Genomic DNA, 25,564 nt, shown 5'->3' with positions numbered 1-25,564 from the left:
GGAAATTTCCAGATTTTCTGAGGGAATTCCCAAATTTTCGGAGGGAATTTCCAGATTTTCCTGAGGAAATTCCCAAATTTTCTGAGGGAAATCTTGGATTTCTTGAGGGAATTCCCAGATTCCTGATGAAATTCTCAAATTTCTGAGAGGTTTCCCAAATTTTCTGAGGGATTTCCAGATTTTCCTGAGGAAATTCCCAGATTCCCAAGAAAATTCCCACATTTTGGAAAAAAATCCCAAATTTCCTGAGGAATTTCCCAAATTTCTGAAGGGATTCCCAAATTTTCTGAGGGAAATCCCGGATTTCTTGAGGGGATTCCCAGATTCTCAAAGAAATTCCCAATTTTCCTGAGGAAATTCCCACATTTTGGAAAAAATTCCCAAATTTCCTGAGGAAATTCCCGGATTCCTAAGGGAATTCCCAAATTTCTGAGGGAAATCCTGGATTTCCTGAGGGAATTCCCAGATTCCCAAAGAAATTCCCAAATTTCTGTGGGAATTCACGGATTTCTGAAGAAATTCCCAAATTTCCTGAGGAATTTTCCAAATTTCTGAGGGAATTTCCAGATTTTCTGAGGGAATTCCCAGATTCCCAAAGAAATTCCCAAATATCCTGAGGAAATTCCCACATTTTGGAAAAAATTCCCAAATTTCCTGAGGAATTTCCTAAATTTCTGAGGGAATTCCCGGATTTCTGAAGAAATTCCCAAATTTCCTGAGGAAATTTCCAGATTTTTGGAGGGATTTCAAAATTTTCCTGAGGGAATTCCCAGATTCCCAAAGGAATTCCCAAATTTCCTGAGGAAATTCCCAAATTTCTGAGGGATAATCCTGAATTTCCTGAGGGAATTTCAAAATTTTCCTGAGGGAATTCCCAGATTTCTGATGAAATTCTCAAATTCCCTGAGGAAATTCCCACATTTTGGAAAAAATTCCCAAATTTCCTGAGAAATTTCCTAAATTTCTGAGGGGATTCCCAGATTTCTGAGGAAATTCCCAAGTTTCTTGAGGAAATTTCCAGATTTTCTGAGGGATTTCAAGATTTTCCTGAGGGAATTTCCAGATTCCCGAAGAAATTTCCTGAGGAAATTCCCAAATTTCTGAGGGAAATCCTGGATTTCCTGAGGGAATTCCCAAATTTTCTGAGGGAATTTTCAGATTTTCCTGAGGAAATTCCCAAATTTCTGAAGAAATTCCCAAATTTCCTGAGGGAAATCCTGGATTTCCTGAGGGAATTTCAAAATTTTCCTGAGGAAATTCCCGGATTTCTGAAGAAATTCCCAAATTTCCTGAGGGAATTTCCAGATTTTCTGAGGGAATTTCCAGATTTTCCTGAGGAAATTCCCAAATTTTCTGAGTGAATTCCCAAATTTCCTGAGGAAATTTCCAGATTTCTGAGGGAATTTCCAGATTTTCATGAGAAAATTCACAGATTCCCAAAGGAATTCCCAAATTTTCTGAGGGAATTTCCAGATTTTCCTGAGGAAATTCCCAAATTTTCTGAGGGAAATCCTGGATTTCCTGAGGAAATTTCCAGATTTCCTGAGGGAATTTTAAAATTTCCCTGAGGGAATTCCCAGATTTCTGAAGAAATTCCCAAATTCCCAAAGGAATTCACAAATTTCTGAGGAAATTCCAGATTTTCCTGAGGGAATTCCCAAATTTCTCAGGGAATTTCCAGATTTTCCTGAGGGAATTCCCAAATTTTCTGTGGGAATTCCCAGATTTCTGAAGAAATTTCCAAATTTCCTGAGGAATTTCCCAAATTTCTGAGGGAATTCCCAAATTTCTGAGGGAAATCCTGGATTTCCTGAGGGAATTCCCAGATTCCAGAAGAAATGCCCAAATTTCCTGAGAGAATTCCCAAATTTCTGAGGGAATTTCTGGATTTCTGAGGGAATTCCCAGATTTTCCTGAGAAAATTCCCAGATTCCTAAAGAAATTTCCAAATTTCCTGAGGGGATTCCCGAGGAAATTCCCAAATTTCTGAGGGAATTCAGGTGGGAAAATGGGAATATGGCAGCAAAATTCAGTCCCCACTCACAGCAATGAGGAAATTCATGGATTTCTGAGGAAATTCTCGGATTTCTGAGGGAATTCCCAGATTTCTGAGGGAATTCCCGGATTTCTGAGGGAACTCCCAGATTTCTGAGGGAATTCTCGGATTTCTGAGGGAATTCCTGGATTTCCTGAGGGAATTCCCAAATTTCTGAGGGAATTCAGGTGGGATAAAGGAGAACACAGCGACAAAATTCAGTCCCCAGCTCGCGGCAACGAGGAAACACCCGGATTTCTGAGGAGATTCCCAAATTTCTGAGGGAACTGCCAAATTCCTGAGGGAATTCCCGAATTCCTGAGGGAATTCCCAGATTTCCTGAGGGAATTCAGGCAGGCAAAGGGGAATCCAGGTGGGAATTCAGTCCAGGAAGCGCTGGCAGGCCTTTTTCCAGCGGCAGGCCGTGCACCACTGCTCCCGGTGCTCAATGCCGTAAACCTTGCGGCATTTCTTGGCTTCACCGCGGATTTTTCTGGGGAAAGGGGAGATTTTTTAAGGGGGGGGTTCTCAATGGAGGGTTGGAGGATTTTTGGGGTGGTTTTGGGGGTTTTTTGGGGTCTTACCTGGTGGAGAGGGAGGCGCGAGGAGGGGAGGCCACGAGGAGCCGGGGCGGCAGCAATGGCGGCTGAGGGTCGGCGAGGCTGAGGGAGCGGCTCCGGGCCTGAGGGGGGAAAAGGGGCAAAAAGGGTCAAAAAGGGGAGGAAAAGGGAAAAAAAGGGGAGGAAAAGGGGGAAAAAGGGGTAAAAGGGGAGGAAAAGGGGAAAAATGGTCGAGGTGAGGGGTTTGGAGGGGTCTGGGCAAAAGCGTGCACGGCTGGGAATGAGGGGGGGAAAAGGGCGGGAAAAAAGGGCGGGAAAAAAAGAGCGGGAAGGGAGGGAAAGAAGGAAAAAAGGAGGAAAAAAGGAGGAAAAAAGGAGGAAAAAAGGAGGAAAAAAGGAGGAAAAAAGGAGGAAAAAAGGTAAAAATGAGGGAAAAGGGAAAGAAAAACGAGAGGAAGAGAGAAGAAGAAAATGAGGGAAAAGGGGGAAAAGGAGGGGAAATAACAGGGGAAAATGAGGGGAAAAGGGGGGGGAAAGGAGGAGAAAAAGGGGGAGAAAGGGGAAAAATGGATAAAAAGGGTGAAAAAGGGGAGGAAAAGGGGGAAAAAGGGGTAAAGGGGGATAAAAGGGGATGAAAAGGGGAGAAAAGGTGGAGGTGAGGGGTTTGGAGGGGTCTGTGCAAAAGCGTGCACGGCTGGGAATGAGGTGGGGAAAGGGCGGGAAAAAAGGGCGGGAAGGGAGGGAAAGGGAGGAAAAAAGGAGGAAAAAAGGAGGAAAAAAGGTAAAAATGAGGGAAAAGGGAAGGGAAAAGGAGAGGAACAGGGAAGGAAAAAATGAGGGAAAAAGGAGGAAAAGGAGGGAAAAGGGAGGGAAAAGGGAGGGAAAAGGAGGGAAAGGAGGAAAAGGAGGAAAAGGAGGAAAAGGAGGCACTGGCTCATGCAGGGCACAGCTGGAAGAGGTGGCACAGGTGGCACTCACTGGTGACAAGTGGAGGTGGCAGGGAGGTGACACTTGGGCAGGGGAGGTGACACTCACCGGTGACAGGGATGGCAGGGGGAGGTGGCAGGGGGAGGTGGCACTCAGGGAGGGGGAGGTGACACTCACCGGTGACAGGGAGGGCAGGGGGGCGGTGGCACTCAGGGATGGGGAGGTGACACTCACCGGTGACAGGGACGGCAGGGGGGCGGTGGCACTCAGGGATGGGGAGGTGACACTCACCGGTGACAGGGACGGCAGGGGGGCGGTGGCCGCGGCCCAGCTGATGCTGGTGAAGATGTGAGGGGACACCGGGATTTGGATGGAGGGCAGAGCCTGGGGGCGGGAACGGGGACAGGGTCAGGCCAGGAATGGCCCAGTCCATGGGAATCCCCCATTCCCAGGAATCCCCCATTCCCTAAAAATCCTCCATTCCCAGGAATCCCCCATTCCCAGGAATCCCCCATTCCATTCCCCTGGGAATCCCCCATTCCATTGGAATCCCCCATTCCCAGGAATCCCCCATTCCATTCCCCCGGGAATCCCCCATTCCCAGGAATCCCCATCCCAAGGAATCCCATGGGAATCCCCATTCCCAGGAATGCCCTGTGGGAATCCCCCATTCCCAGGAATGCTCCGTGACCCTCCCCTGCTGTCACCTCCTTGGGGACACGGCCGCATCTCCGCTGCCGTACCCCAAACCCCATAAACCCCAATCCCATAAACCCCAAAAACCCCAAACCCCATAAACCCCAAACCCCATAAACCCCAATCCCATAAACCCCAAACCCCAATCCCATAAACCCCAAACCCCAAACCCCATAAACCCCAAACTCCAATAACCCCAAACCCCATAAACCCCAAACTCCAATAACCCCAAACCCCATAAACCCCAAACCCCAAACCCCATAAACCCCAAACCCCAAACTCAAACCCCAAACCCCAAACCCAAACCCGCCCAGGTGTCTGCCCGTGGTGGTGGCACTGCCACCCCTGGCGGAGGTGACAGCCCTGGGGACAGGGACAGCCCCGGGGTGTCCCCGGCGTGGGGGAGGGGCGCAGCTCCTCGGCATTCCCGAATTCCCTGCGCGGGATCGGCGGGTGTGGCACAGCCCAGGGGGGACAGAGCCCCAAGGCTGTCCCCAGACTGTCCCCTGTGTCCCTAGGCTGTCCCCTGTGACCCCGTGCTGTCCCCAGTGTCCCCAGGCTGTCCCCAGGCTGTCCCCGGGCTGTCCCCAGTGTCCCCAGCCTGTCCCCAGTGTCCCCAGCCTGTCCCCGGGCTGTCCCCAGCTCCATCCCCAGCTCTGTCCCCGCAATGTCCCCAGCCCTGTCCCCATCTCTATCCCCAGCCCTGCCCCCATAGACATCCCCAGCCATGTCCCAGCTCTGTCCCCAGGGATGTCCCCATGGATGTCCCCAGCCATGTCACAGCTCTGTCCCCAGCCGTGTCCCCATGGATGTCCCCGTGCTGTCCCCAGGGGTGTCCCCCCGATGTCCCCATGGATGTCCCCAGCCATGTCCCAGCTCTGTCCCCAGATCTGTCCCCAGGCTGTTCCCATGCTGTCCCCAGCTCTGTCCCCAGTGTCCCCAGGCTGTCCCCAGGCTGTCCCCAGTGTCCCCAGGCTGTCCCCAGACTGTCCCCAGGCTGTCCCCAGTGTCCCCAGGCTGTCTCCAGTGTCCCCAGGCTGTCCCCAGACTGTCCCCATGCTGTCCCCAGTGTCCCCAGGCTGTCCCCAGACTGTCCCCAGGCTGTACCCAGTGTCCCCAGGCTGTCCCCAGTGTCCCCAGGCTGTCTCCAGTGTCCCCAGGCTGTACCCAGTGTCCCCGCGCTGTCCCCAGCTCTGTCCCCAGCTCTGTCCCCAGTGTCCCCAGGGCTGTCCCCAGGCTGAACCCAGTGTCCCCAGGCTGTCCCCATGCTGTCCCCAGTGTCCCCAGGCTGTCCCCATGCTGTCCCCAGTGTCCCCAGGCTGTCCCCAGACTGTCCCCAGGCTGTACCCAGTGTCCCCGCGCTGTCCCCAGTCTGTCTCCAGGCTGTTCCCATGCTGTCCCCAGTGTCCCCAGGCTGTCCCCAGTGTCCCCAGGCTGTCCCCATGCTGTCCCCAGTGTCCCCAGTGTCCCCAGTGTCCCCGGGCTGTCACCTGGTAGGCGTGGTCGGCCTGGATGTGCCAGAAGGAGCCGGGCCCAGGGCCCGGGTGGCTCGGGCAGGGGCCGGGGCCGGGGCCGGGCTGGGCGACGATGGGGACAGGGCAGGACACGGCCCCGGGGACAGCGGGGACAGCGGGGACAGCGGGGACAGAGCTGGGGACAGAGCTGGGCACAACAGGGACAGAGCTGGGGACAGCCCCGGGGACAGCCCTGGGGACAGCGGGCGGCGGCAGCTCCGGGGGCGGCTCCTCGGGCAGGCGCAGCTCCGTGAAATAGAAATCCTCCTCCCGCTCCGAGCCGGCCCTGCGGGCACGGGGACAGCGACATGGGGACACGGGGACAGCATGGGGACAGTGACATGGGGACATGGGGACACGGGGACAACACAGGGACATGGGGACATGGGGACAACACAGGGACATGGGGACACGGGGGACAGCATGGGGACACGGGGATACGGGGGACAGCACGGGGACAGGGGGACAACACAGGGACACGGGAACACAGGGGACATGGGGGACAGCACGGGAACATGGGGACACAGGGACAACATGGGGACACGGGGACATGGGGACAGCACGGGGACACAGGGGACACGGGGACAACACGGGGACATGGGGACAACACGGGGACATGGGGACAACAACAGAGGGGCACGGGGACACAGGTGACAACACAGGGACACGGGGGACAGCAACACAGGGACACCGGTGACAACAACAGAGGGACATGGGGACAGGAACACAGGGACACGGGTGACAACAACAGAGGGACATGGGGACAAGAACACAGGGACACGGGGACACAGGGACATGGGAACAAGAACACAGGGACATGGGTGACAACAGCAAAGGGACATGGGTGAAAATAGAGTGACAGTGGTGACAACACAGAGATATGGGTGACAACAACACAGGGACAGAGGGACACAGGTGACAAGAGAGGGACAATGGCTGTGGTGACACGGAAGTGCCCATTTCCCACAGGATTCCCTGCAGGAGTTTGGGAATTCCAGAGGGATCAATCCCAGGGATTTTGGGATGGGAATGGGCTGGGATTTCCTGCAGGAATTGGGAATTCCAGAGGGATCAATCCCAGGGATTTGATCTCAGGAAAGGGCTGGGATTCCCTGCAGGAGTTTGGGAATTCCAGAGGGATCAATCCCAGGGACTTTGGGATGGGAATGGATGAGATTTCCCCCAGGAATTTGAGAATTCCAGAGGGGTCAATCCCATGGATTCTGGGCTGGGAATGGATGAGATCTGCAGGAATTGAGAATTCCAGAGGGATCAATCCCGTGGATTTGATCTCAGGAAAGGGCTGGGATCTCCTGCAGGAGTTTGGGAATTCCAGAGGGATCAATCCCAGGGATTCTGGGATGGGAATGGATGAGATCTGCAGGAATTGGGAATTCCAGAGGGATCAATCCCAGGGATTTTGGGCTGGGAATGGATGAGATCTGCAGGAATTGGGAATTCCAGAGGGATCAATCCCAGGGATTTTGGGATGGGAATGGGCTGGGATTTCCCGCAGGAGTTTGGGAATTCCAGAGGGATCAATCCCAGGGATTTTGGGATGGGAATGGGCTGGGATTTCCTGCAGGAATTGGGAATTCCAGAGGGATCAATCCCAGGGATTTTGGGATGGGAATGGGCTGGGATTCCCTGCAGGAGTTTGGGAATTCCAGAGGGATCAATCCCATGGATTCTGGGATGGGAATGGATGAGATCTGCAGGAATTGGGAATTCCAGAGGGATCAATCCCATGGATTTGATCTCAGGAAAGGGCTGGGATTTCCTGCAGGAGTTTGGGAATTCCAGAGGGATCAATCCCAGGGATTTTGGGCTGGGAATGGATGAGATCTGCAGGAATTGGGAATTCCAGAGGGATCAATCCCAGGGATTTTGGGCTGGGAATGGATGAGATCTGCAGGAATTGGGAATTCCAGAGGGATCAATCCCAGGGATTTTGGGATGGGAATGGGCTGGGATTTCCCGCAGGAGTTTGGGAATTCCAGAGGGATCAATCCCAGGGATTTTGGGATGGGAATGGGCTGGGATTTCCTGCAGGAATTGGGAATTCCAGAGGGATCAATCCCAGGGATTTTGGGATGGGAATGGGCTGGGATTCCCTGCAGGAGTTTGGGAATTCCAGAGGGATCAATCCCATGGATTCTGGGATGGGAATGGATGAGATCTGCAGGAATTGGGAATTCCAGAGGGATCAATCCCATGGATTTGATCTCAGGAAAGGGCTGGGATTTCCTGCAGGAGTTTGGGAATTCCAGAGGGATCAATCCCAGGGATTTTGGGCTGGGAATAGATGAGATCTGCAGGAATTGGGAATTCCAGAGGGATCAATCCCAGGGATTTTGGGCTGGGAATGGATGAGATCTGCAGGAATTGGGAATTCCAGAGGGATCAATCCCAGGGATTTGAGGGCTGGGAATGGGCAGGGATTTCCTGCAGGAGTTGGGAATTCCAGAGGGATCAATCCCAGGGATTTTGGGCTGGGAATGGATGAGATCTGCAGGAGTTTGGGAATTCCAGAGGGATCAATCCCAGTGATTTTGGGATGGGAATGGGCTGGGATTCCCTGCAGGAGTTGGGGAATTCCAGAGGGATCAATCCCGTGGATTCTGGGATGGGAATGGATGAGATCTGCAGGAATTGGGAATTCCAGAGGGATCAATCCCATGGATTTGATCTCAGGAAAGGGCTGGGATCTCCTGCAGGAGTTTGGGAATTCCAGAGGGATCAATCCCAGGGATTCTGGGATGGGAATGGATGAGATCTGCAGGAATTGGGAATTCCAGAGGGATCAATCCCGTGGGTTTTGCCTTACCCCAGGTGCCGGCTGCGGACGTGGCGCTTGATGCCGACGCCGGAGCGCAGCACTTTGCCGCAGCCGGGCCAGAGGCACTTGAAGGCCAGCCTGGCCGGGTTCTGGGGACAAACAGCACTGTCACCCCCGATGACACTGCCATCCCCCACCCGCTGGCACTGCCATCCCCCGCCCGGTGGCACTGTCATCCCTGCCCGCTGGCACTGCCATCCCCGCCCGATGGCACTGCCATCCCCTCCCTGCTGGCACCGTCCCATCCCCAGTGGCACTGCCATCCCCCACCCAGTGGCACTGCCATCCCCAGTGGCACTGCCATCCCTGCCCGCTGGCACTGCCATCCCCTCCCCAGTGGCACTGCCATCCCCTCCCCGGTGGCACTGCCATCCCATCCCCGGTGGCACTGCCATCCCCTCCCCAGTGGCACTGCCATCCCCCCCCGGCGGCACTGCCAACCCCTCCCAAATGGCACTGCCATCCCCTCCCCAGTGGCACTGCCATCCCCTGCCTGGTGGCACCGTCCCCTTCCCCAGTGGCACCATCCCCTCCCCGGTGGCACTGCCATCCCCTGCCTGGTGGCACTGCCATCCCATCCCCGGTGGCACTGCCATCCCCTTCCCAGTGGCACTGCCATCCCTGCCTGCTGGCACTGCCATCCCCTCCCTACTGGCACCGTCCCATCCCCAGTGGCACTGCCATCCCCCACCCGGTGGCACTGCCATCCCCGCCCGATGACACTGCCTTCCCCTCCCTGCTGGCACCGTCCCCTCCCCGGTGGCACTGTCCCCTCCCCGGTGGCAGCAGGGACGCTGTCCCCACCTTCCTGCGGCGCGGCGCGGGCTCCGTGTGCACCCAGGGCTCGGGGTCGGTGTCGAAGCCGTCGTCACTCGGAGGGGACGCGGTGACAGCGCAGGGACAGCGGGGAGGGGACGCGGTGGCACTGCCAGGACAGCGGGGAGGGGACACGGTGGCACTGCTGGGATAATGAGGAGGGGACGCGGTGGCACTGCTGGGATAATGAGGAGGGGACGCGGTGGCACTGCCAGCGCCGTGGGGAGGGGACACGGTGACACTGTGAGGACAATGAGGAAGTGACAGGGTGACACTGCTGGGACAATCAGAAGGGGACATAGTGGCACTGCCAGCGTGGTGGGGAGGGGACACGGTGACACTGCTGGGACAGTGAGGAGGGGACGCGGTGGCAGTGCTGGGACAATGAGAAGGGGACGTGGTGGCACTGCCAGCACAGTGAGGAGGGGACATGGTGACACTGCTGGGACAGTGAGGAGGGGATGCGGTGACACTGCCAGGACAATGAGGAGGGGACATGGTGACACTGCTGGGACAATGAGGAGGGGACACGGTGACACTGCTGGGACAGTGGGGAGGGGACGCAGTAGCACTGCCAGGACAATGAGGAGGGGACATAGTGACACTGCCAGCACAGTGAGGAGGGGACGCGGTGACACTGCCAGGACAGTGAGGAGGGGACGTGGTGGCACTGCCAGGGCAGGAAGGAGGGGACGCGGTGGCACTGCTGGGACAGTGGGGAGGGGACGCGGTGGCACTGCCAGGGCAGGAAGGAGGGGACGCGGTGACACTGCTGGGACAGTGAGGAGGGGACGCGGTGGCACTGCTGGGACAGTGGGGAGGGGACGCGGTGGCACTGCCAGGGCAGGAAGGAGGGGACGCGGTGGCACTGCCAGCACAGTGGGGAGGGGACATGGTGACACCATGGGGAGGGGACGCGGTGGCACTGCCAGCGCTGCTCCAGTGGCCGCTGGTGGTGCTGCTGCCACTGTCCGAGATGTCCCCGCTGTCCTTCCAGGGGTCACCGGCACCCTGTGAGACTGAGAGAAGGGACACGGGGCCACCGTCACCGAGGGGACAGTGCCACGCCCGGCTCTGTCCCCTCAGTGCCACCCCCGGCTCTGTCCCCTCACTGCCACCCCGGCTCTGTCCCCTCTGTGCCACCCCGGCTCTGTCCCCTCTGTGCCACCCCAGCTCTGTCCCCTCACTGCCACCCCCAGTTCGTCCCCTCTGTGCCACCCCGGGTTTGTCGCCTCACTGCCACCCCAGGCTCTGTCCCCTCACTGCCACCCCAGGCTCTGTCCCCTCGGTGCCACCCCCAGCTTTGTCCCCTCTGTGCCACCCCAGCTCTGTCACCTCAGTGCCACCCCCGGCTCTGTCCCCTCAGTGCCACCCCGGGTTTGTCCCCTCAGTGCCACCCCAGCTCTGTCCCCTCAGTGCCACCCCCAGCTCTGTCCCCTCACTGCCACCCCGGGTTTGTCGCCTCACTGCCACCCCAGGCTCTGTCCCCTCAGTGCCACCCCCGGCTCTGTCCCCTCAGTGCCACCCCCAGCTCTGTCCCCTCTGTGCCACCCTTGGCTCTGTCCCCTCTGTGCCACTCCCAAAAAACGCCGGGACCAGGAATTGTCCCCTGCCAGGGGGTGGCACTGAGGGGACAAACCCAGGGGGTGGCACCGAGGGGACAGAGCAGGGGTGGCACCGAGGGGACAAACCCGAGGTGGCACCGAGGGGACAGAGCTGGGGGTGGCACAGAGGGGACCCCTCCGGCGTTCCCAGAGGGAATTTCCCCCTCTGGAATTCCCTGGGATCGGGGAGCAGCCAGGCGGGATTGCGGCTTCTCCCAAAACTTTCCAGGGAAGTTCAGGCTGGGTTTTGGGAACGATTCCTTCCCCATTCCCTGAGGAATTCCAAATCCTCCTGGAAGTGGCACCTGGGGATGCAAATGTGGAATTCCCTGGCAGGTGGGATCGGGATTTCTCCCAGATTTTTCCAGAAGAAGTTCAGGCTGGATTTTGGGAATGATTCCTTCCCCATTCCCAGTGGAATTCCAAATTCCCATGGAAGTCCCACCTGGGGACACGGATCTGGAATTCCCTGGCAGGCGGGATTGGGATTTCTCCCAGATTTTTCCAGGGAAGTTCAGGCTGGATTTTGGGAACGATTCCTGCCCAGGGAGGTTTGGATTCCCCATTCCCAGAGGAATTCCAAATCCCCATGGAAGTGGCACCTGGGGACACGGATCTGGAATTCCCTGGCAGGAGGGATTGGGATTTCTCCCAAAATTTTTCAGGGAAGTTCAGGCTGGATTTTGGGAATGATCCCCATTCCCAGAGGAATCCCAAATCCTCCTGGAAGTGGCACCTGGGGATGCAAATCTGGAATTCCCTGGCAGGAGGGATCGGGATTTCTCCCAGATTTTTCCAGGCTGGACTTTGGGAACAATTCCTTCCCCATTCCCAGTGGAATTCCAAATCCCCATGGAAGTCCCACCTGGGGACACGGATCTGGAATTTTCTGGCAGGAGGGATCGGGATTTCTCCCAGATTTTTCCAGGTTGGACTTTGGGAACGATTCCTTCCCGACTCCCAGAGCAATCCCAACTCCCATTTTCCCACCATTCCCAGCAATTCCCAGCAATTCCCAGATTCCCCAGCCCTCCCCCCATTCCCAGGAGTTTTTTTGGGATGAATCCAGGCGGGAATTTTGCGGGAATCACTCACGGGGGCTGCGCAGGGCGGGGCTGCAGGACAGGCTGGTCAGCACCAGCGCCGCCACCATCTCGTCCATCTCCACTGCCGCTTCCCAGCGCCTGCTCCGCCGGGAAAAACCGGGAAAAACCGGGAATGACCTCGGGAATGACCCCGGAGAGACAGAGAGAGCCCCCCAATCCCGCCCCACCGGGAAAAACCGGGAATAACCTCGGGAATGCCGCGGGAAAGAGAGAGAGAGCCCCCCCCAACCCCGCCCCGCCGGGAAAAACCAGGAATGACCTCGGGAATGACCCCGGGAAAGAGAGAGAGTCGCCCCCAACCCCGCCCCGCCGGGAAAAACCGGGAATAACCTCGGGAATGACCCCGGGAAAGAGAGAGAGTCCTCCCCCAACCCCGCCCCGCTGGGAAAAACCTCGGGAAAAACCTCGGGAATGCCGCGGGAGAGACAGAGACCCCCCCGCAACCCCGCCCCGCCGGGAAAATCCGGGAAAAACCTCGGGAATGCCTCGGGAATGACCCCGGGAAGGAGAGAGAGTCGCCCCCAACCCCGCCCCGCTGGGAAAAACCGGGAATAACCTCGGGAATGACCCCGGGAAGGAGAGAGAGTCTCCCCCAACCCCGCCCCGCCGGGAAAAACTTCGGGAAAAACCTCGGGAATGACCCCGGAGAGAGAGACAGAGAGACCCCCCAACCCCGCCCCGCTGGGAAAAACCGGGAATAACCTCGGGAATGCCTCGGGAATGTCCCCCCCCAACCCCGCCCCGGGGAGGAGGGGGCGGGAATAGGGAGGGAAATCCCGGGAATGCCGAGGGGGAGAGGCCAGAGGGCGATCCCCGGGAAGGAGGATCCGTGCCTGGGGTGATGAGGGGATTTGGGATTGGAGTGGGGGAATTCCGGGATTTGGGATTGGAGTTGGGGAAATCTGGGATTTGGGATTTGGAGTTGGGGAATTCCTGGATTTGGGATTCAAATAGGGGAATTCTGGGATTTGGGATTGAAATTGGGGAATTCCAGGATTTGGGATCCAAACTGGGGAATTCCAGGATTTGAGATTCAAACTGGGAAATCTCAGGATTTGGGATCCAAATCAGGGAATCCCAGGATTTGGGATCCAGATTGGGGAATCACAAGATTTGGGATCCAAACTCTTGGATATCCCAGATTTGGGATCCAGATTGGGAAATCTCAGGATTTGGGATCCAAACTGGGCAATCCCAGGATGTGGGATTCAAATTGGGGAATCTCAGGATTTGGGATCCAAACTGGGATATCCCAGGATGTGGGACCCAAATCAGGGAATCCAGGATTTGGGATTCAAACTGAGGAATTCTAGGATTTGGGATCCAAACCAGGGAATCCCAGGATTTGGGATCCAAACTGGGGAATCCCAGGATTTGGGATCCAAACTGGGCAATCCCAGGATTTGGGACCCAAACTCTGGGCAATCCCAGGATTTGGGATCCAAATCAGGGAATCCCAGGATTTGGGATCCCGGGAAGAGGCCCGGACCTTTTGGGCACGTCGATGCTGCAGGACACGGATCTCCCGGGAACGCCGGATCCGGGCGGGGCCTGGGGCGGCTCCTGCCCCCTCCAGCACGCCGGGAATTCCGGGATCCGCTCATCCAGGGCAGGCAGCAGCACCTGGAAAAGGTTTGGGATGGCTTTGGGATCAGGGATTCCACATTCCCAAGGGAATCCCGAAAAATCTGCTCTGCCCAACCCCCCTCCCCCAGCAATCCCAAATCCAGGGATTTCCCTGCTGAGCTTCGGGATTTCCACCCTCAGCAATTCCCAGGTTGGACAATCCCAGGAATTCCAGCAATTCCCAGACCCAGGATCAAATAGGAGGAGCACATTCCCAGGTTTTTGGGGTGTATCCATGAATTTTTCTGGAATCTGCTGATCCCACAGGATCCTTGGTCAGGATGAAGGCTGATCCTCTCCCTGGATTTCAGATTCTTAGGGAATTTTTAATCCCAACCCATCCCAATCCCAAAAAATTTGGGATTTCCACCCTCAGCAATTCCCAGACTGGACAATCCCAGGAATTCCAGCAATTCCCAGCCCCAGGATCCAATGGGAAGGGCACATTCCCAGATTTTTGGGAATCGGGATTTGGGGATCAAGGCTTCCCAAAAAAAAACTGGGATTGAGGATTTTCCATGGACCTCAAGGATCCGGAATCTTGGATTGGAACGGGGGAGATGGAATTCCCTCAGGATTGGGATTGGGAGATTTGATTTCCATGGGATTGGGATGTGGGGGATTGAATTTCTTTGGGATTGGAATTGGGAACTTTAATTCCCTCGGGATTGGGATGTGGGAATTTCAATTCCTTTGGGATTGGGATTGGGAGATTGAATTTCCTTGGGATTGGGAGATCCCAAAGGAATTCAAGGGATTCCTTTGGGATTAAAACGTGGGAACTTTAATTCCCTTGGGATTGGGAGATGGAATTCCATCAGGATTGAGACTGGGACATTGAATTCCTTTGGGATTGGGAGATTTGATTCCCTTGGGATTGGGATGTGGGGGATTTGATTTCTTTGGGACTGGGATGTGGGGGATTGAATTCCCTCAGGATTGGGAGACCGAATTCCCTTGGGATTGGGATGTGGGGGATTTGATTTCCATGGGATTGGAATTGGGGGATTGAATTTCTTTGGGATTGGAATTGGGAACTTTAATTCCCTCAGGATTGGGATGTGGGAACTTCAATTCCTTTGGGATTGGGATTGGGAGATCCCAAGGGAATTCAAGGGATTTCTTTTGGATTAGAATGTGGGGAATTTGATTCCCTTGGGAATGAAATGTGGGAACTTTAATTCCCTTGGGATTGGGAGATGGAATTCCCTTGGGATTGAGACTAGGAGATTGAATTCCCTCAGGATTGGAATGTGGGAAATTGAATTCCATTGGGATTGGGAGATGGAATTCCCTCGGGATTGAAATGTGGGAGATTGAATTCCTTTGGGATTGGGAGATGGAATTCCCTTGGGATTGGGAGGTTTGATTCCCTTGGGATTGGAATTGGGAGATTGAATTTCCTCGGGACTGGAATGTGGGGAATTTGATTCCCTCAGGATTGGGAGAGTGAATTCCCTTGGGATTGGGATGTGGGGGATTTGATTTCCATGGGATTGGAATTGGGAGACTGAATTCCCTTGGGATTGAGACTGGGAGATGGAATTCCTTTGGGATTGGGAGATGGAATTCCCTTGGGATTGGGAGATGGAATTCCCTCAGGATTGGAATTGGGAGACTGAATTCCTTTGGGATTGGGAGATGGAATTCCCTTGGGATTGGGAGATGGAATTCCCTTGGGATTGGGAGATTTGATTCCCTTGGGATTGGAATGTGGGAGGTTTGATGCCCTTGGGACTGGAATTGGGAGAGTGAACTCCTTTGGGATTGAAATGTGGGAATTTCAATTCCTTTGGGATTGGGAGACTGAATTCCCTCAGGATTGAGACTGGGAGATTGAATTCCCTTGGGATTGGGAGATGGAATTCCCTTGGGATTGGGAGACTGAATTCCCTCGTGATTGGAATGTGGGGAATTTCATTCCCTTGGGATTAAAATGTGGGAGCATTGATTCCCTTGGGATTGGAATTGGGAGACTGAACTCCCTTGGGATTGGAATGCGGGAAATTGAATTCCTTTGGGATTGGGAGACTGAATTCCCTTGGGATTGGGAGATGGAATTCCCTTGGGATTGGGAGATGGAATTCCCTTGGGACTGGAATGTGGGAGGTTTGATTCCTTTGGGATTGGAATTGGGAGACTGAATTCCCTTGGGATTGAAATGTGGGGAATTTAATTCTTTTGGGATTGGGAGACTGAATTCCCTTGGGATTGAGACCGGGAGATGGAATTCCTTTGGGATTGGGAGATTGAATTCCCTTGGGATTGGAATGTGGGAACTTTTTGGGATTGGACCGTGGGGGATTTGATTCCCTCAGGACAGGAATGTGGGAAATTTGATTCCCTTGGAATTGGGACATTAAACTCCCTCAGGACTGGAATTGGGAGACTAAATTCCTTTGGGATTGAAACGTGGGAACTTTAATTCCTTCGGGATTGGGGGCTTGAATTCCCTTGGGATTGGAATGTGGGAGGTTTGATTCCTTTGGGATTGGAATTGGGGGATTTGATTCCCTTGGGATTGGAATTGGGAGACTGAATTCCCTCGGGATTGAAATGTGAGAGGTTTGATTCCCTTGGGATTGGGAAGTGGGAACTGTAATTCCTTTGGGATTGGAATTGGGAGATGGAATTCCCTCGGGATTGGGAGATTGAATTCGCTTGGGATTGGAACGCGGGAACTTTAATTCCTTGGGGATTGGAATGTGGAGGATTGAATTCCCTCAGGGCTGGAATTGGGAGACTGAATTCCCTCGGGATTGAAACTGGGAACTTTCATTCCTTTGGGATTGGAATTGGGAGACTGAATTCCCATGGGATTGGGGGATTGAATTCCCTCGGGAATGAAATGTGGGAGGTTTGATTCCCTTGGGATTGGAATGTGAGGGATTTGATTCTCTCAGGACTGGAACTGGGAGACTGAATTCCCTTGGGATTGGAATGTGGGAAGATTGATTCCCTTGGGATTGGAATTGGGAGCTTGAATTTCCTTGGGATTGGAATGTGGGATTGATTTCCTCGGGACTGGAATTGGGGAATTGAGTTTCCTTGGAACTGGAACGCGGGAACTTTGATTCCCTTGGGATTGGGAGATTTGATTCCCTTGGGATTGGAATGTGGAGAATTGAATTCCTCTGGGATTGGGAGATGGAATTCCCATGGGATTGGAATTGGGAGTTTTGATTCCCTCAGGACTGGAATTGGGGGATTTGATTCCCTTGGGATTGGAACTGGCGGATTTGATTCCCTGAGGATTTGAGCTGGGACTGAATTCCCTTGGGATTGGGGGTTTTGATTCCCTTGGGATTGGAATTGGGGGATTTGATTCCCTTGGGATTGAACTGGGGGATTTGATTCCCTTGGGATTGGAACTGGGGGATTTGATTCCCTCTGGATTGGAACTGGGACTGAATTCCCTCGGGATTGGGGGTTTTGATTCCCTTGGGATTGGAACCGGGGGATTTGATTCCCTCAGGATTGGAATTTGGAGACTGAATTCCTTCGGGATTGGAATGTGGGAGGTTTGATTCCCTTGGGATTGGAATTGAGAGATTGAATTCCTTTGGGATTGGGAGCCTGAATTCCCTCGGGATTGGAATGTGGGGGATTGGATACCTTCAGGATTGAGAGACTGAACTCCACTGGAACTGGGAGCCTGAATTCCCTCGGGATTGGGAGGTTTGATTCCCTTGGGATTGGAATTGGGAGACTGAATTCCTTTGGGATTGAAATGTGGGGAATTTGATTCCTTTGGGATTGGGAGACTGAATTCCCTTGGGATTGGAACGTGGGAACTTTAATTCCTTGGGGATTGGAATGTGGAGGATTGAATTCCCTCAGGGCTGGAATTGGGAGACTGAATTCCCTCGGGATTGAAACTGGAAACTTTCATTCCTTTGGGATTGGAATTGGGAGACTGAATTCCCATGGGATTGGGGGATTGAATTCCCTCGGGAATGAAATGTGGGGTTTGAATCCCTTGGGATTGGAATGTGAGGGATTTGATTCCCTCAGGATTGGAACTGGGAGACTGAATTCCCTCGGGATTGGAATGTGGGAAGATTGATTCCCTTGGGATTGGAATTGGGAGCTTGAATTTCCTTGGGATTGGAATGTGGGATTGATTCCCTCGGGACTGGAATTGGGGAATTGAGTTTCCTTGGAACTGGAACGCGGGAACTTTGATTCCCTTGGGATTGGAACTGGGAGACTGAATTCCCTCGGGATTGGGTGATTTGATTCCCTTGGGATTGGAATGTGGGAACTTGAATTCCTCTGGGATTGGGAGATGGAATTCCCATGGGATTGGAATTGGGGGTTTTGATTCCCTTGGGATTGGAATTGGGGGATTTGATTCCCTTGGGATTGGAACTGGGGGAATTGACTCCCTGAGGATTGGAACTGGGACTGAATTCCCTTGGGATTGGGGGATTTGATTCCCTTGGGATTGGAATTGGGGGATTTGACTCCCTGAGGATTGGAACTGGGACTGAATTCCCATTGGGATTGGGGGATTTGATTCCCTTGGGATTGGAATTGGGGGATTTGACTCCCTGAGGATTGGAGCTGGGACTGAATTCCCTCGGGATTGGGGGTTTTGATTCCCTTGGGATTGGAACCGGGGGATTTGATTCCCTCAGGATTGGAATTTGGAGACTGAATTCCCTCGGGATTGGAATGTGGGAGGTTTGATTCCTTCAGGATTGGGATTGAGAGATTGAATTCCTTTGGGATTGGGAGCCTGAATTCCCTCAGGATTGGAATGTGGGGGATTGGATTCCCTCAGGATTGAGAGACTGAACTCCACTGGAACTGGGAGACTGAATTCCCTCGGGATTGGGAGGTTTGATTCCCTCAGGATTGGGATGCGGAGAATTTAATTCCCTCGGGATTGAAACTGGGAACTCTCATTCCTTTGGGATTGGGATGGAAACCCAGGAGCAGCTCCTGGCAGGGAATTCCCAAACCAGGACGTTCCCAAACCCCCCTCAGCAGGGCAGCAGCGCTCAGCACCCACCCTGGACTCTTTTTTCCGGAAAAATCCCCACCCCCCACTTCTCCCTGGAATTTGGGATTCCACCAAAAACCCCTGCGGATCAGGGGACAACCCCTGGGATTTGGGATTCCACCAAAACCCCCCCGGGATCCCGGTGGATTTGGGGACAATCCCGGGGATTTGGGATTCCTCCAAAAGAAACAGATTTCGGAATTCCACCAAAAGCCCCCCGGAATCCCCCCCGGATTTGGGGACAATCCCTGGAATTTGGGAATCCCCAAAACCCCCCAGGATCCCCGTGGATTTGGGGACAATCCCTGGGATTTGGGATTCCCCAAACCCCCCCCAGGATCCCGGCAGATCTGGGGACAATCCCTGGAATTTGGGATCCCTCCAAACCCCCCTGGGATCCCGGTGGATTTGGGGACAATCCCGGGGATTTCTGCCCCCGGAGGTACCTGCGGCTGTCCCGGGGGGGATCCGGGGCGCCGGGGCGCGGGCGGGAGCGCGGAAGGTTCCGGAAGGCGGGCGGGCGGCGGGGCCGGGGCGGCCACGCGGGCGCCCAGCAGGGAGCGCTTCCCCAGGCGGCGCGAGAGCACCGGGGCCATGGCCGGGACACTGCGGACAGACAGACGGACAGACAGACGGACAGCGCATTGAGGGCACCCGCGACAGCACCGGGGCCATGGCCGGGACACTGCGGACAGACAGACGGACAGATGGACACTGTGGGGATGGCACCCGCGAGAGCACCGGGGACATGGCAGGCACACTGCGGACAGACAGACGGACAGACAGACAGGCAGACACTGCATTGAGGGCACCCGCGACAGCACCGGGACCATGGCCGGGACACTGCGGACAGACAGACAGACGGACACCGCATTGAGGGCACCCGCGACAGCACCGAGGACAATGGGGGGGGGACACTGCGGACAGACAGACAGACGGACAGACACCACATTGAGGGCACTCGCGAGAGCACTGGGGCCAATGGGGGGGGGGACACTGCGGACAGACAGACGGACAGACAGACACCGCGGGGATGGCGACAGCACCGGGGACATGGCCGGGACACTGTGGACAGACAGACGGACAGACAGACAGACACCGCATTGAGGGCACCCGCGACAGCACCGGGACCATGGCCGGGACGCTGCGGACAGACAGACGGACGGACAGACGGACACTGCATTGAGGGCACTCGCGAGAGCACCGGGGACAATGGGGGGGGACGCTGCGGACAGACAGACAGACGGACAGATGGACACCGCGGGGATGGCACCCACAACAGCACCGGGGCCAATGGGGGGGGAACACTGCGGACAGACGGACGGACAGACGGACACCGCATTGAGGGCACCCGCGACAGTACCGGGGACATTGCCGGGACACTGCGGAGAGACAGATGGACAGACGGACGGACACCGCGGGGATGGCACCCGCGACAGCACGGGGGACATGGGGGGGACAGACGGACGGACACGGGGGTGGCATTGGGGATGGACAGATGGACGTGGGGGTGGCATTGGGGACGTGCGGACAGACAGATGGACACAGGGGTGGCATTGGGGAGAGACCGTTGGACAGGGGGATGGCACTGGGGACATTGGGACAGACAGACGGACACAGGGGCGGCACTGGGGATGTGGGGACAGACAGACAGACATGGAAGTGGAACTGGGAATGTGGAGAGACGGACACGAGGGTGGCACTGGGGATGTGGGGACAGACAGACGGATGCAGGGGTGGCACTGGGGACATGGGGACAGACGGACACGCGGTTGGCATTGGGGACAGACGGACAGACATCTGTCAGATGGACAGATGGACATGGGGGTGGCAGTGGGGACATGGGGACAGACGGACACACGTTGGCATTGGGGACGGACGGACGGACATGGGGGTGGCATTGGGGACATGGGGACAGACATCTGTCAGATGGACAGACGGACATGGGGGTGGCGTCTGGAGCTGTCACTGGGGACAGAAACTCCGGGATATCCCAGGATTTGGGATCCAATCAGGGCAATCCCAGGATTTGGGATCCAAAGTGAGGAATTCCAGGGAAAGAAACTTTGGGATATCCCAGGATTTGGGATCCAAACTTTGGGATTTCCCAGGATCTGGGATCCAAACTCTGGGATATTCCAGGATCTGGGATCCAAACTCTGGGATATGCCAGGATCCGGGATCCAAACTCTGGGATATTCCAGGATTCAGGATCCAAACTCTGGGATATCCCAGGATTCGGGATCCAAACTCTGGGATATCTCAGGATCTGGGATCCAAACTCTGGGATATCTCAGGATCTGGGATCCAAACTCTGGGATATCCCAGGATTTGGGATCCAAACTCTGGGATATCCCAGGATCTGGGACCCAAACTCTGGGATATCCCAGGATCTGGGATCCAAACTCTGGGATATCCCAGGATTCAGGATCCAAACTTTGGGATATCTCAGGATTCGGGATTCCAACCCTCCTGGCCATCGTCCAGCGCTGGAGCCGCTCCTCATTCCCTGCGGGATTCCATTTTCCCTCCTTCCCTTTTTCCTTCCCCCTCTGGCCCCGGCAGCCGGAGGGGAGGAAAAGAGGGAAAACCCAGCCCCGAGCCAAATTCCCGAGGGAAAGAGGGAAAACCCTGCCCCGAGCCAAATTCCCGAGGAAAAGAGGGAAAACCCTTCCCGAGCCAAATTCCCGAGGAAAAGAGGGAAAACCCTGCCCCGAGCCAAATTCCTGGAGCCAAATTCCCGAGGGAAAGAAGGAAAACCCTGCCCCGAGCCAAATTCCTGAGGAAAAGAGGGAAAACCCTGCCCCGAGCCAAATTCCCGAGGAAAAGAAGGAAAACCCAGCCCCGAGCCAAATTCCCGAGGAAAAGAAGGAAAACCCTGCCCCGAGCCAAATTCCCGAGGGAAAGAAGGAAAACCCTGCCCCGAGCCAAATTCCCGAGGGAAAGAGGGAAAACCCTGCCCCGAGCCAAATTCCCGAGGGAAAGAGGGAAAACCCTGCCCCGAGCCAAATTCCCGAGGGAAAGAAGGAAAACCCTGCCCCGAGCCAAATTCCCGAGGAAAAGAGGGAAAACCCTGCCCCGAGCCAAATTCCCGAGGGAAAGAGGGAAAACCCTGCCCCGATCCAAATTCCCGGAGCAAATTCCCAAGGAAAAGAGGGGAAACCTTGCCCCGAGCCAAATTCTGGAGCCAAATTCCCGAGGAAAAGAGGGAAAACCTTGCCCCGAGCCAGATTCCCGAGGAAAAGAGGGAAAACCCTGCCCCGAGCCAAATTCCCGGAGCAAATTCCCGAGGAAAAGAAGGAAAACCCTGCCCCGAGGAAAAGAGGGAAAACCCTGCCGCGAGCCAAATTCCCGGAGCCAAATTCCCGAGGAAAAGAAGGAAAGCCCTGCCCCGAGCCAAATTCCCGAGGAAAAGAGGGAAAACCCTTCCCGAGCTTCCAGCGGGGTTTGGGACGCCGGGTCCCCTCCCCGACTCGGCCGTGCCGGGAAATCCCCGCCCGCTTTTCCCAAAATTCCCGGAGCGGGAGCCCGGGGGCCCCCGGAGCCCCGGCCCAGCTGTTCCCAATCCATCGGATCCCAAATTATTCCCGGAGTGGATTTGGGACCGAGTTCTTCCTCCCCCCAAAACAAAAACCACAAAGCGGCAGCGCCTCGTGGAGGTTTGGGAAAGGCGAGTTTGGAAAACGAGGAATGGTCGGTTTGGAGAGAGGGAACGTCCTGCTGGATTTTAGGGATAAAAAGCAAATTTTTGGCGCTGATCCCTCTCTGGAGAATGCCAGAATCCCGTTTTTCCCCATTTTTATTTTTTTTTCCGGGAGAAATTCAGCCTCGCCCCCAACAAACACAAAGTCCAGCCTGTGGCAGACTCTAAAACAGAGAACAAACCCACTTTGCTTCCCAAAAAATCCCCAAAAATCCCAAAAAATCCACACTCCGGCACACGTGACCGGGAAGCGAGGTCTCCGCCGGGAGCGGTTCGCGGAATTTGGGCTTTTTTTAATTAAAAATAAAATCAAAGCCCCCAAAAGCGAACCGAACTCCCCGCGCGACTCAAAGCTCCCGGAGAGGGGCATTCCCAAAGTTTCCTCCTGGATTTTGCCCGCCGGGAAAATCTCCCTGAGCGACTTGGGGAGCGAAATGATTCCACGTTCGGAGGAGCAAAATCGGGATTTGGGGTTTTTGGTTTTTTTTTTGTTTTTTTTGGAGGAGCCGGCGAGGGCAGAGGAAGGAGAGGGAGGGGTGGGGCGGGATGGATCCAGGGATTGCTGGATCCGTGAATTCCCGGATTCCTGGATCCGTGGATTGCGCGAATTCCCGACCGCGGGGCACGTGGGGAAGGCGGCAAAGGAGGAAGAGGAGGAGGAGGAGGAGGAAGAGGAGGAGGAGCAGGAGAGCGCCCGGGCCTGGCGCGGAGGGAGGGCGGCACCGGGCAGGGCACGTGTGCGCGGGGCGGGGGACACGGAGGGACGGACGGACGGACGGAGGGAGGGACAGAGGGACACACGGACCGGGCAAACCGGGGGGAGGGACACGGATCGGGACTGGGGTGGGAGGGGGGAATATGGACAGCGAGGAGGGGACAGACAGACAGCGGGATTGAGGGGACAGACAGCGGGACTAAGGGGGACGGACGGACAGCGGGATTGAGGGGACAGACAGCGGGACTGGGGGGACAGACAGCGGGATTGAGGGGGACGGACGGACAGCGGGACTGAGGGGACAGACAGCGGGACTGGGGGGGACGGACGGACAGCGGGATTGAGGGGGACAGACAGCAGGTAGGGAATGCCCCGGGATGGAGGGACACGGACACCGGGCAGGGAATGCCCCGGGATAGGGGGACACGGACACCGGGATAAGGGGACACGAACACCGGGCAGGGAATGCCCCGGGATGGGAGGGACACGGACACCGGGCAGGGAATGCCCCGGGATGGGGGGACACGGACACCGGGCAGGGAATGCCCCGGGATGGGGGGACACGGACACCGGGGTGGGAATGCCCCGGGATGGGGGGACACGGACACCGGGCAAGGATTGCCCCGGGTTGGGGGGACACGGACACCGGGCAGGGAATGCCCCGGGATGGGGGGACACGGACACCGGGCAGGCCCCCCGAGGATGCCCCGAGCCCCGAGCAGGACCCGGAGAAGGCGCTGCGCTCACCGGCACCGGCAGAACCCGGCACGGCAGAACCGGCTGCCCCCACCCCGGCCCGGCTCGGTCCCCGCTCACCTCCGGCTGTTTTGAAACGCTCCCGGTTCCCGGCCCCGGGCTGGAGCCGCGCCGGGCCGGGCGGGGCGGGGGCGGAGCCGCGGCCGGGCGGGAACCGCCGCTCCCGCGCGCGGGTTTTTTTATTTAATTATTATTTTTTTCCCCTTAATTTTATTTTTTCCTTCCCCCCCTCCCCCGCTCAGCCAGGAAGGGAAGGAGGAGGAAGAAGAAGGAGAATGAGGGGAGGAAGCCGAGCCCGGGCGATGCCGCGCCGCCACTCACCGCGCCCGCGGAGCCGCGCTCCGAGCCGAGCCGAGCCGCCGGCCGGGTTAAAGCTCCCGGGGCCGGGCTGGTGTAAACAACCTCTCCCCACATGCTCGGCCCCTTCCTGCGTATTGGCTCCGCCGCTGCCTCTCCGTGCAACGCCCCCGCCGCCCGGCCCCGGCCCCGCCGCCCGGCCCCGGCCCCGGCCCCGGCCCCGCCGCCCGGCCCCGGCCCCGGCCCCGGCCCCGCCGCCCGGCCCGGGATGGCCGCGGGGCGCGGAGGGGAGCCGGGAGGGGCTGCGGCCCCTCGTTCTACCCTCGTTCTCTTCTCCCCTCCTTATCTTCCTGCTTCTCTTCCCTCACTCTCCCCTCGTTTTTCGTTCGTTCCCCCCTCACTCTCCCCTCACTCTCCCCTCGTTCCCCCCTCACTCTCCCCTCGTTCCCCCCACGTTCTCCCCCCCCGTTCTCCCTTCATTCCCCCTTCATTCTCCCCCTCACTCTCCCCTCGTTCTCCCCTCACTCTCTCCTCGTTCTCCCCTCGTTCTCCCCCTCACTCTCCCCTCGTTCCCCCTTCATTCTCCCCTCACTCTCCCCTCGTTCCCCCTTCATTCTCCCCCTCACTCTCCCCTCGTTCCCCCTTCATTCTCCCCCTCACTTTCCCCTCGTTCTCCCCCTCACTCTCCCCTCATTCCCCCTTCATTCTCCCCTCACTCTCCCCTCGTTCTCTCTCACTCTCCCCTTGTTCCCCCTCACTCTCCCCTCGTTCTCCCCTCATTCCCTCTCACTCTCCCCTTGTTCCCCCTCACTCTCCCCTCGTTCTCCCGTCTTCCCCCTTCATTCTCTCCCTCACTCTCCCCTCGTTTTCCCCTCACTCTCCCCTCGTTCTCCCCTCACTCTCTCCTCGTTCCCCCTTCATTCTCCCTTCATTCTCCCCCTCACTCTCCACTCATTCCCCCTTCATTCTCCCCTTGTTCTCCCTCCTCGTTCCACCCCCCACTCTCCCCTCGTTCTCCCCCTGCTCTCCCCTCGTTCCCCCTTCATTCCCCCCTAATTCCCCCCTCACTCTCCCCTCGTCCCCCCCCTCGTTCCCCCCTCACTCTCCCCTCACTCTCCCCTCATTCTCCCCCTCGTTCTCCCGTCTTCCCCCTTCATTCTCCCCTCACTCTCCCCTCGTTCTCCCCTCACTCTCCCCCTTCTCTCCCCCTGCTCTCCCCGGTTTCTCCTCCCGGTTCTCCCCGCCCAGCCAGCCCGGGGGATGAGGCCCCTCAGCCCGGGGCTCTGCTGTTTGCACCCGGGGCTCCCGGGTCGCTATTTAATCTATCGCTCCCTGGGTTGGTTGGAGCTTTCAAAAGCTCGG

The 25,564-nt window shown here is 56.6% G+C and overlaps 1 protein-coding gene across 2 annotated transcripts; it reads right to left on the bottom strand.

Moving 5' to 3' along the window:
* Positions 1-1,996: 1,996 nt before the first annotated feature.
* ZNF395 (zinc finger protein 395) lies at positions 1,997-24,262 on the bottom strand. Of its 2 annotated transcripts, XM_084203655.1 has the most exons (11): positions 24,227-24,262; positions 19,178-19,337; positions 13,587-13,720; positions 12,087-12,175; positions 10,280-10,406; positions 9,376-9,892; positions 8,560-8,660; positions 5,709-6,018; positions 3,814-3,906; positions 2,620-2,717; positions 1,997-2,528 (listed from the first exon to the last, which is right to left on the bottom strand). In XM_084203655.1, the coding sequence occupies exons 2-11, from the start codon at positions 19,325-19,327 to the stop codon at positions 2,417-2,419; spliced, it is 1,731 nt and encodes a 576-aa protein (XP_084059781.1). In that variant the 5' UTR covers positions 19,328-19,337; positions 24,227-24,262; the 3' UTR covers positions 1,997-2,416. The 2 variants fall into 2 exon arrangements, with proteins under 2 accessions (XP_084059781.1, XP_084059782.1); XM_084203656.1 differs by having other exon boundaries at positions 9,376-10,406; positions 24,227-24,261.
* Between the last annotated feature and the right edge of the window lie 1,302 nt (positions 24,263-25,564).

This window comes from Fringilla coelebs, assembly GCF_963513975.1.
Source record: "Fringilla coelebs genome assembly, chromosome: 3".
NCBI classification, from domain to species: domain Eukaryota; kingdom Metazoa; phylum Chordata; class Aves; order Passeriformes; family Fringillidae; genus Fringilla; species Fringilla coelebs.
Note: the sequence above shows the minus strand (reverse complement) of the source record. Positions and strands in the feature narration are given on the sequence as shown.

Excerpts from the sequence above, each read along its gene's own strand:
- ZNF395 (XM_084203656.1), bottom strand. The coding sequence starts at position 19,327 with ATGGCCCCGGTGCTCTCGCGCCGCCTGGGGAAGCGCTCCCTGCTGGGC. Across the intron at positions 10,407-12,086 it reads CCCCGCCCTGCGCAGCCCCC|TCTCACAGGGTGCCGGTGAC; the intron begins GTGAGTGATTCC and ends CCCTTCTCTCAG. Across the intron at positions 2,718-3,813 it reads CCCTGCCGTCCCTGTCACCG|GCCCGGAGCCGCTCCCTCAG; the intron begins GTGAGTGTCACC and ends TTCCCCCCTCAG.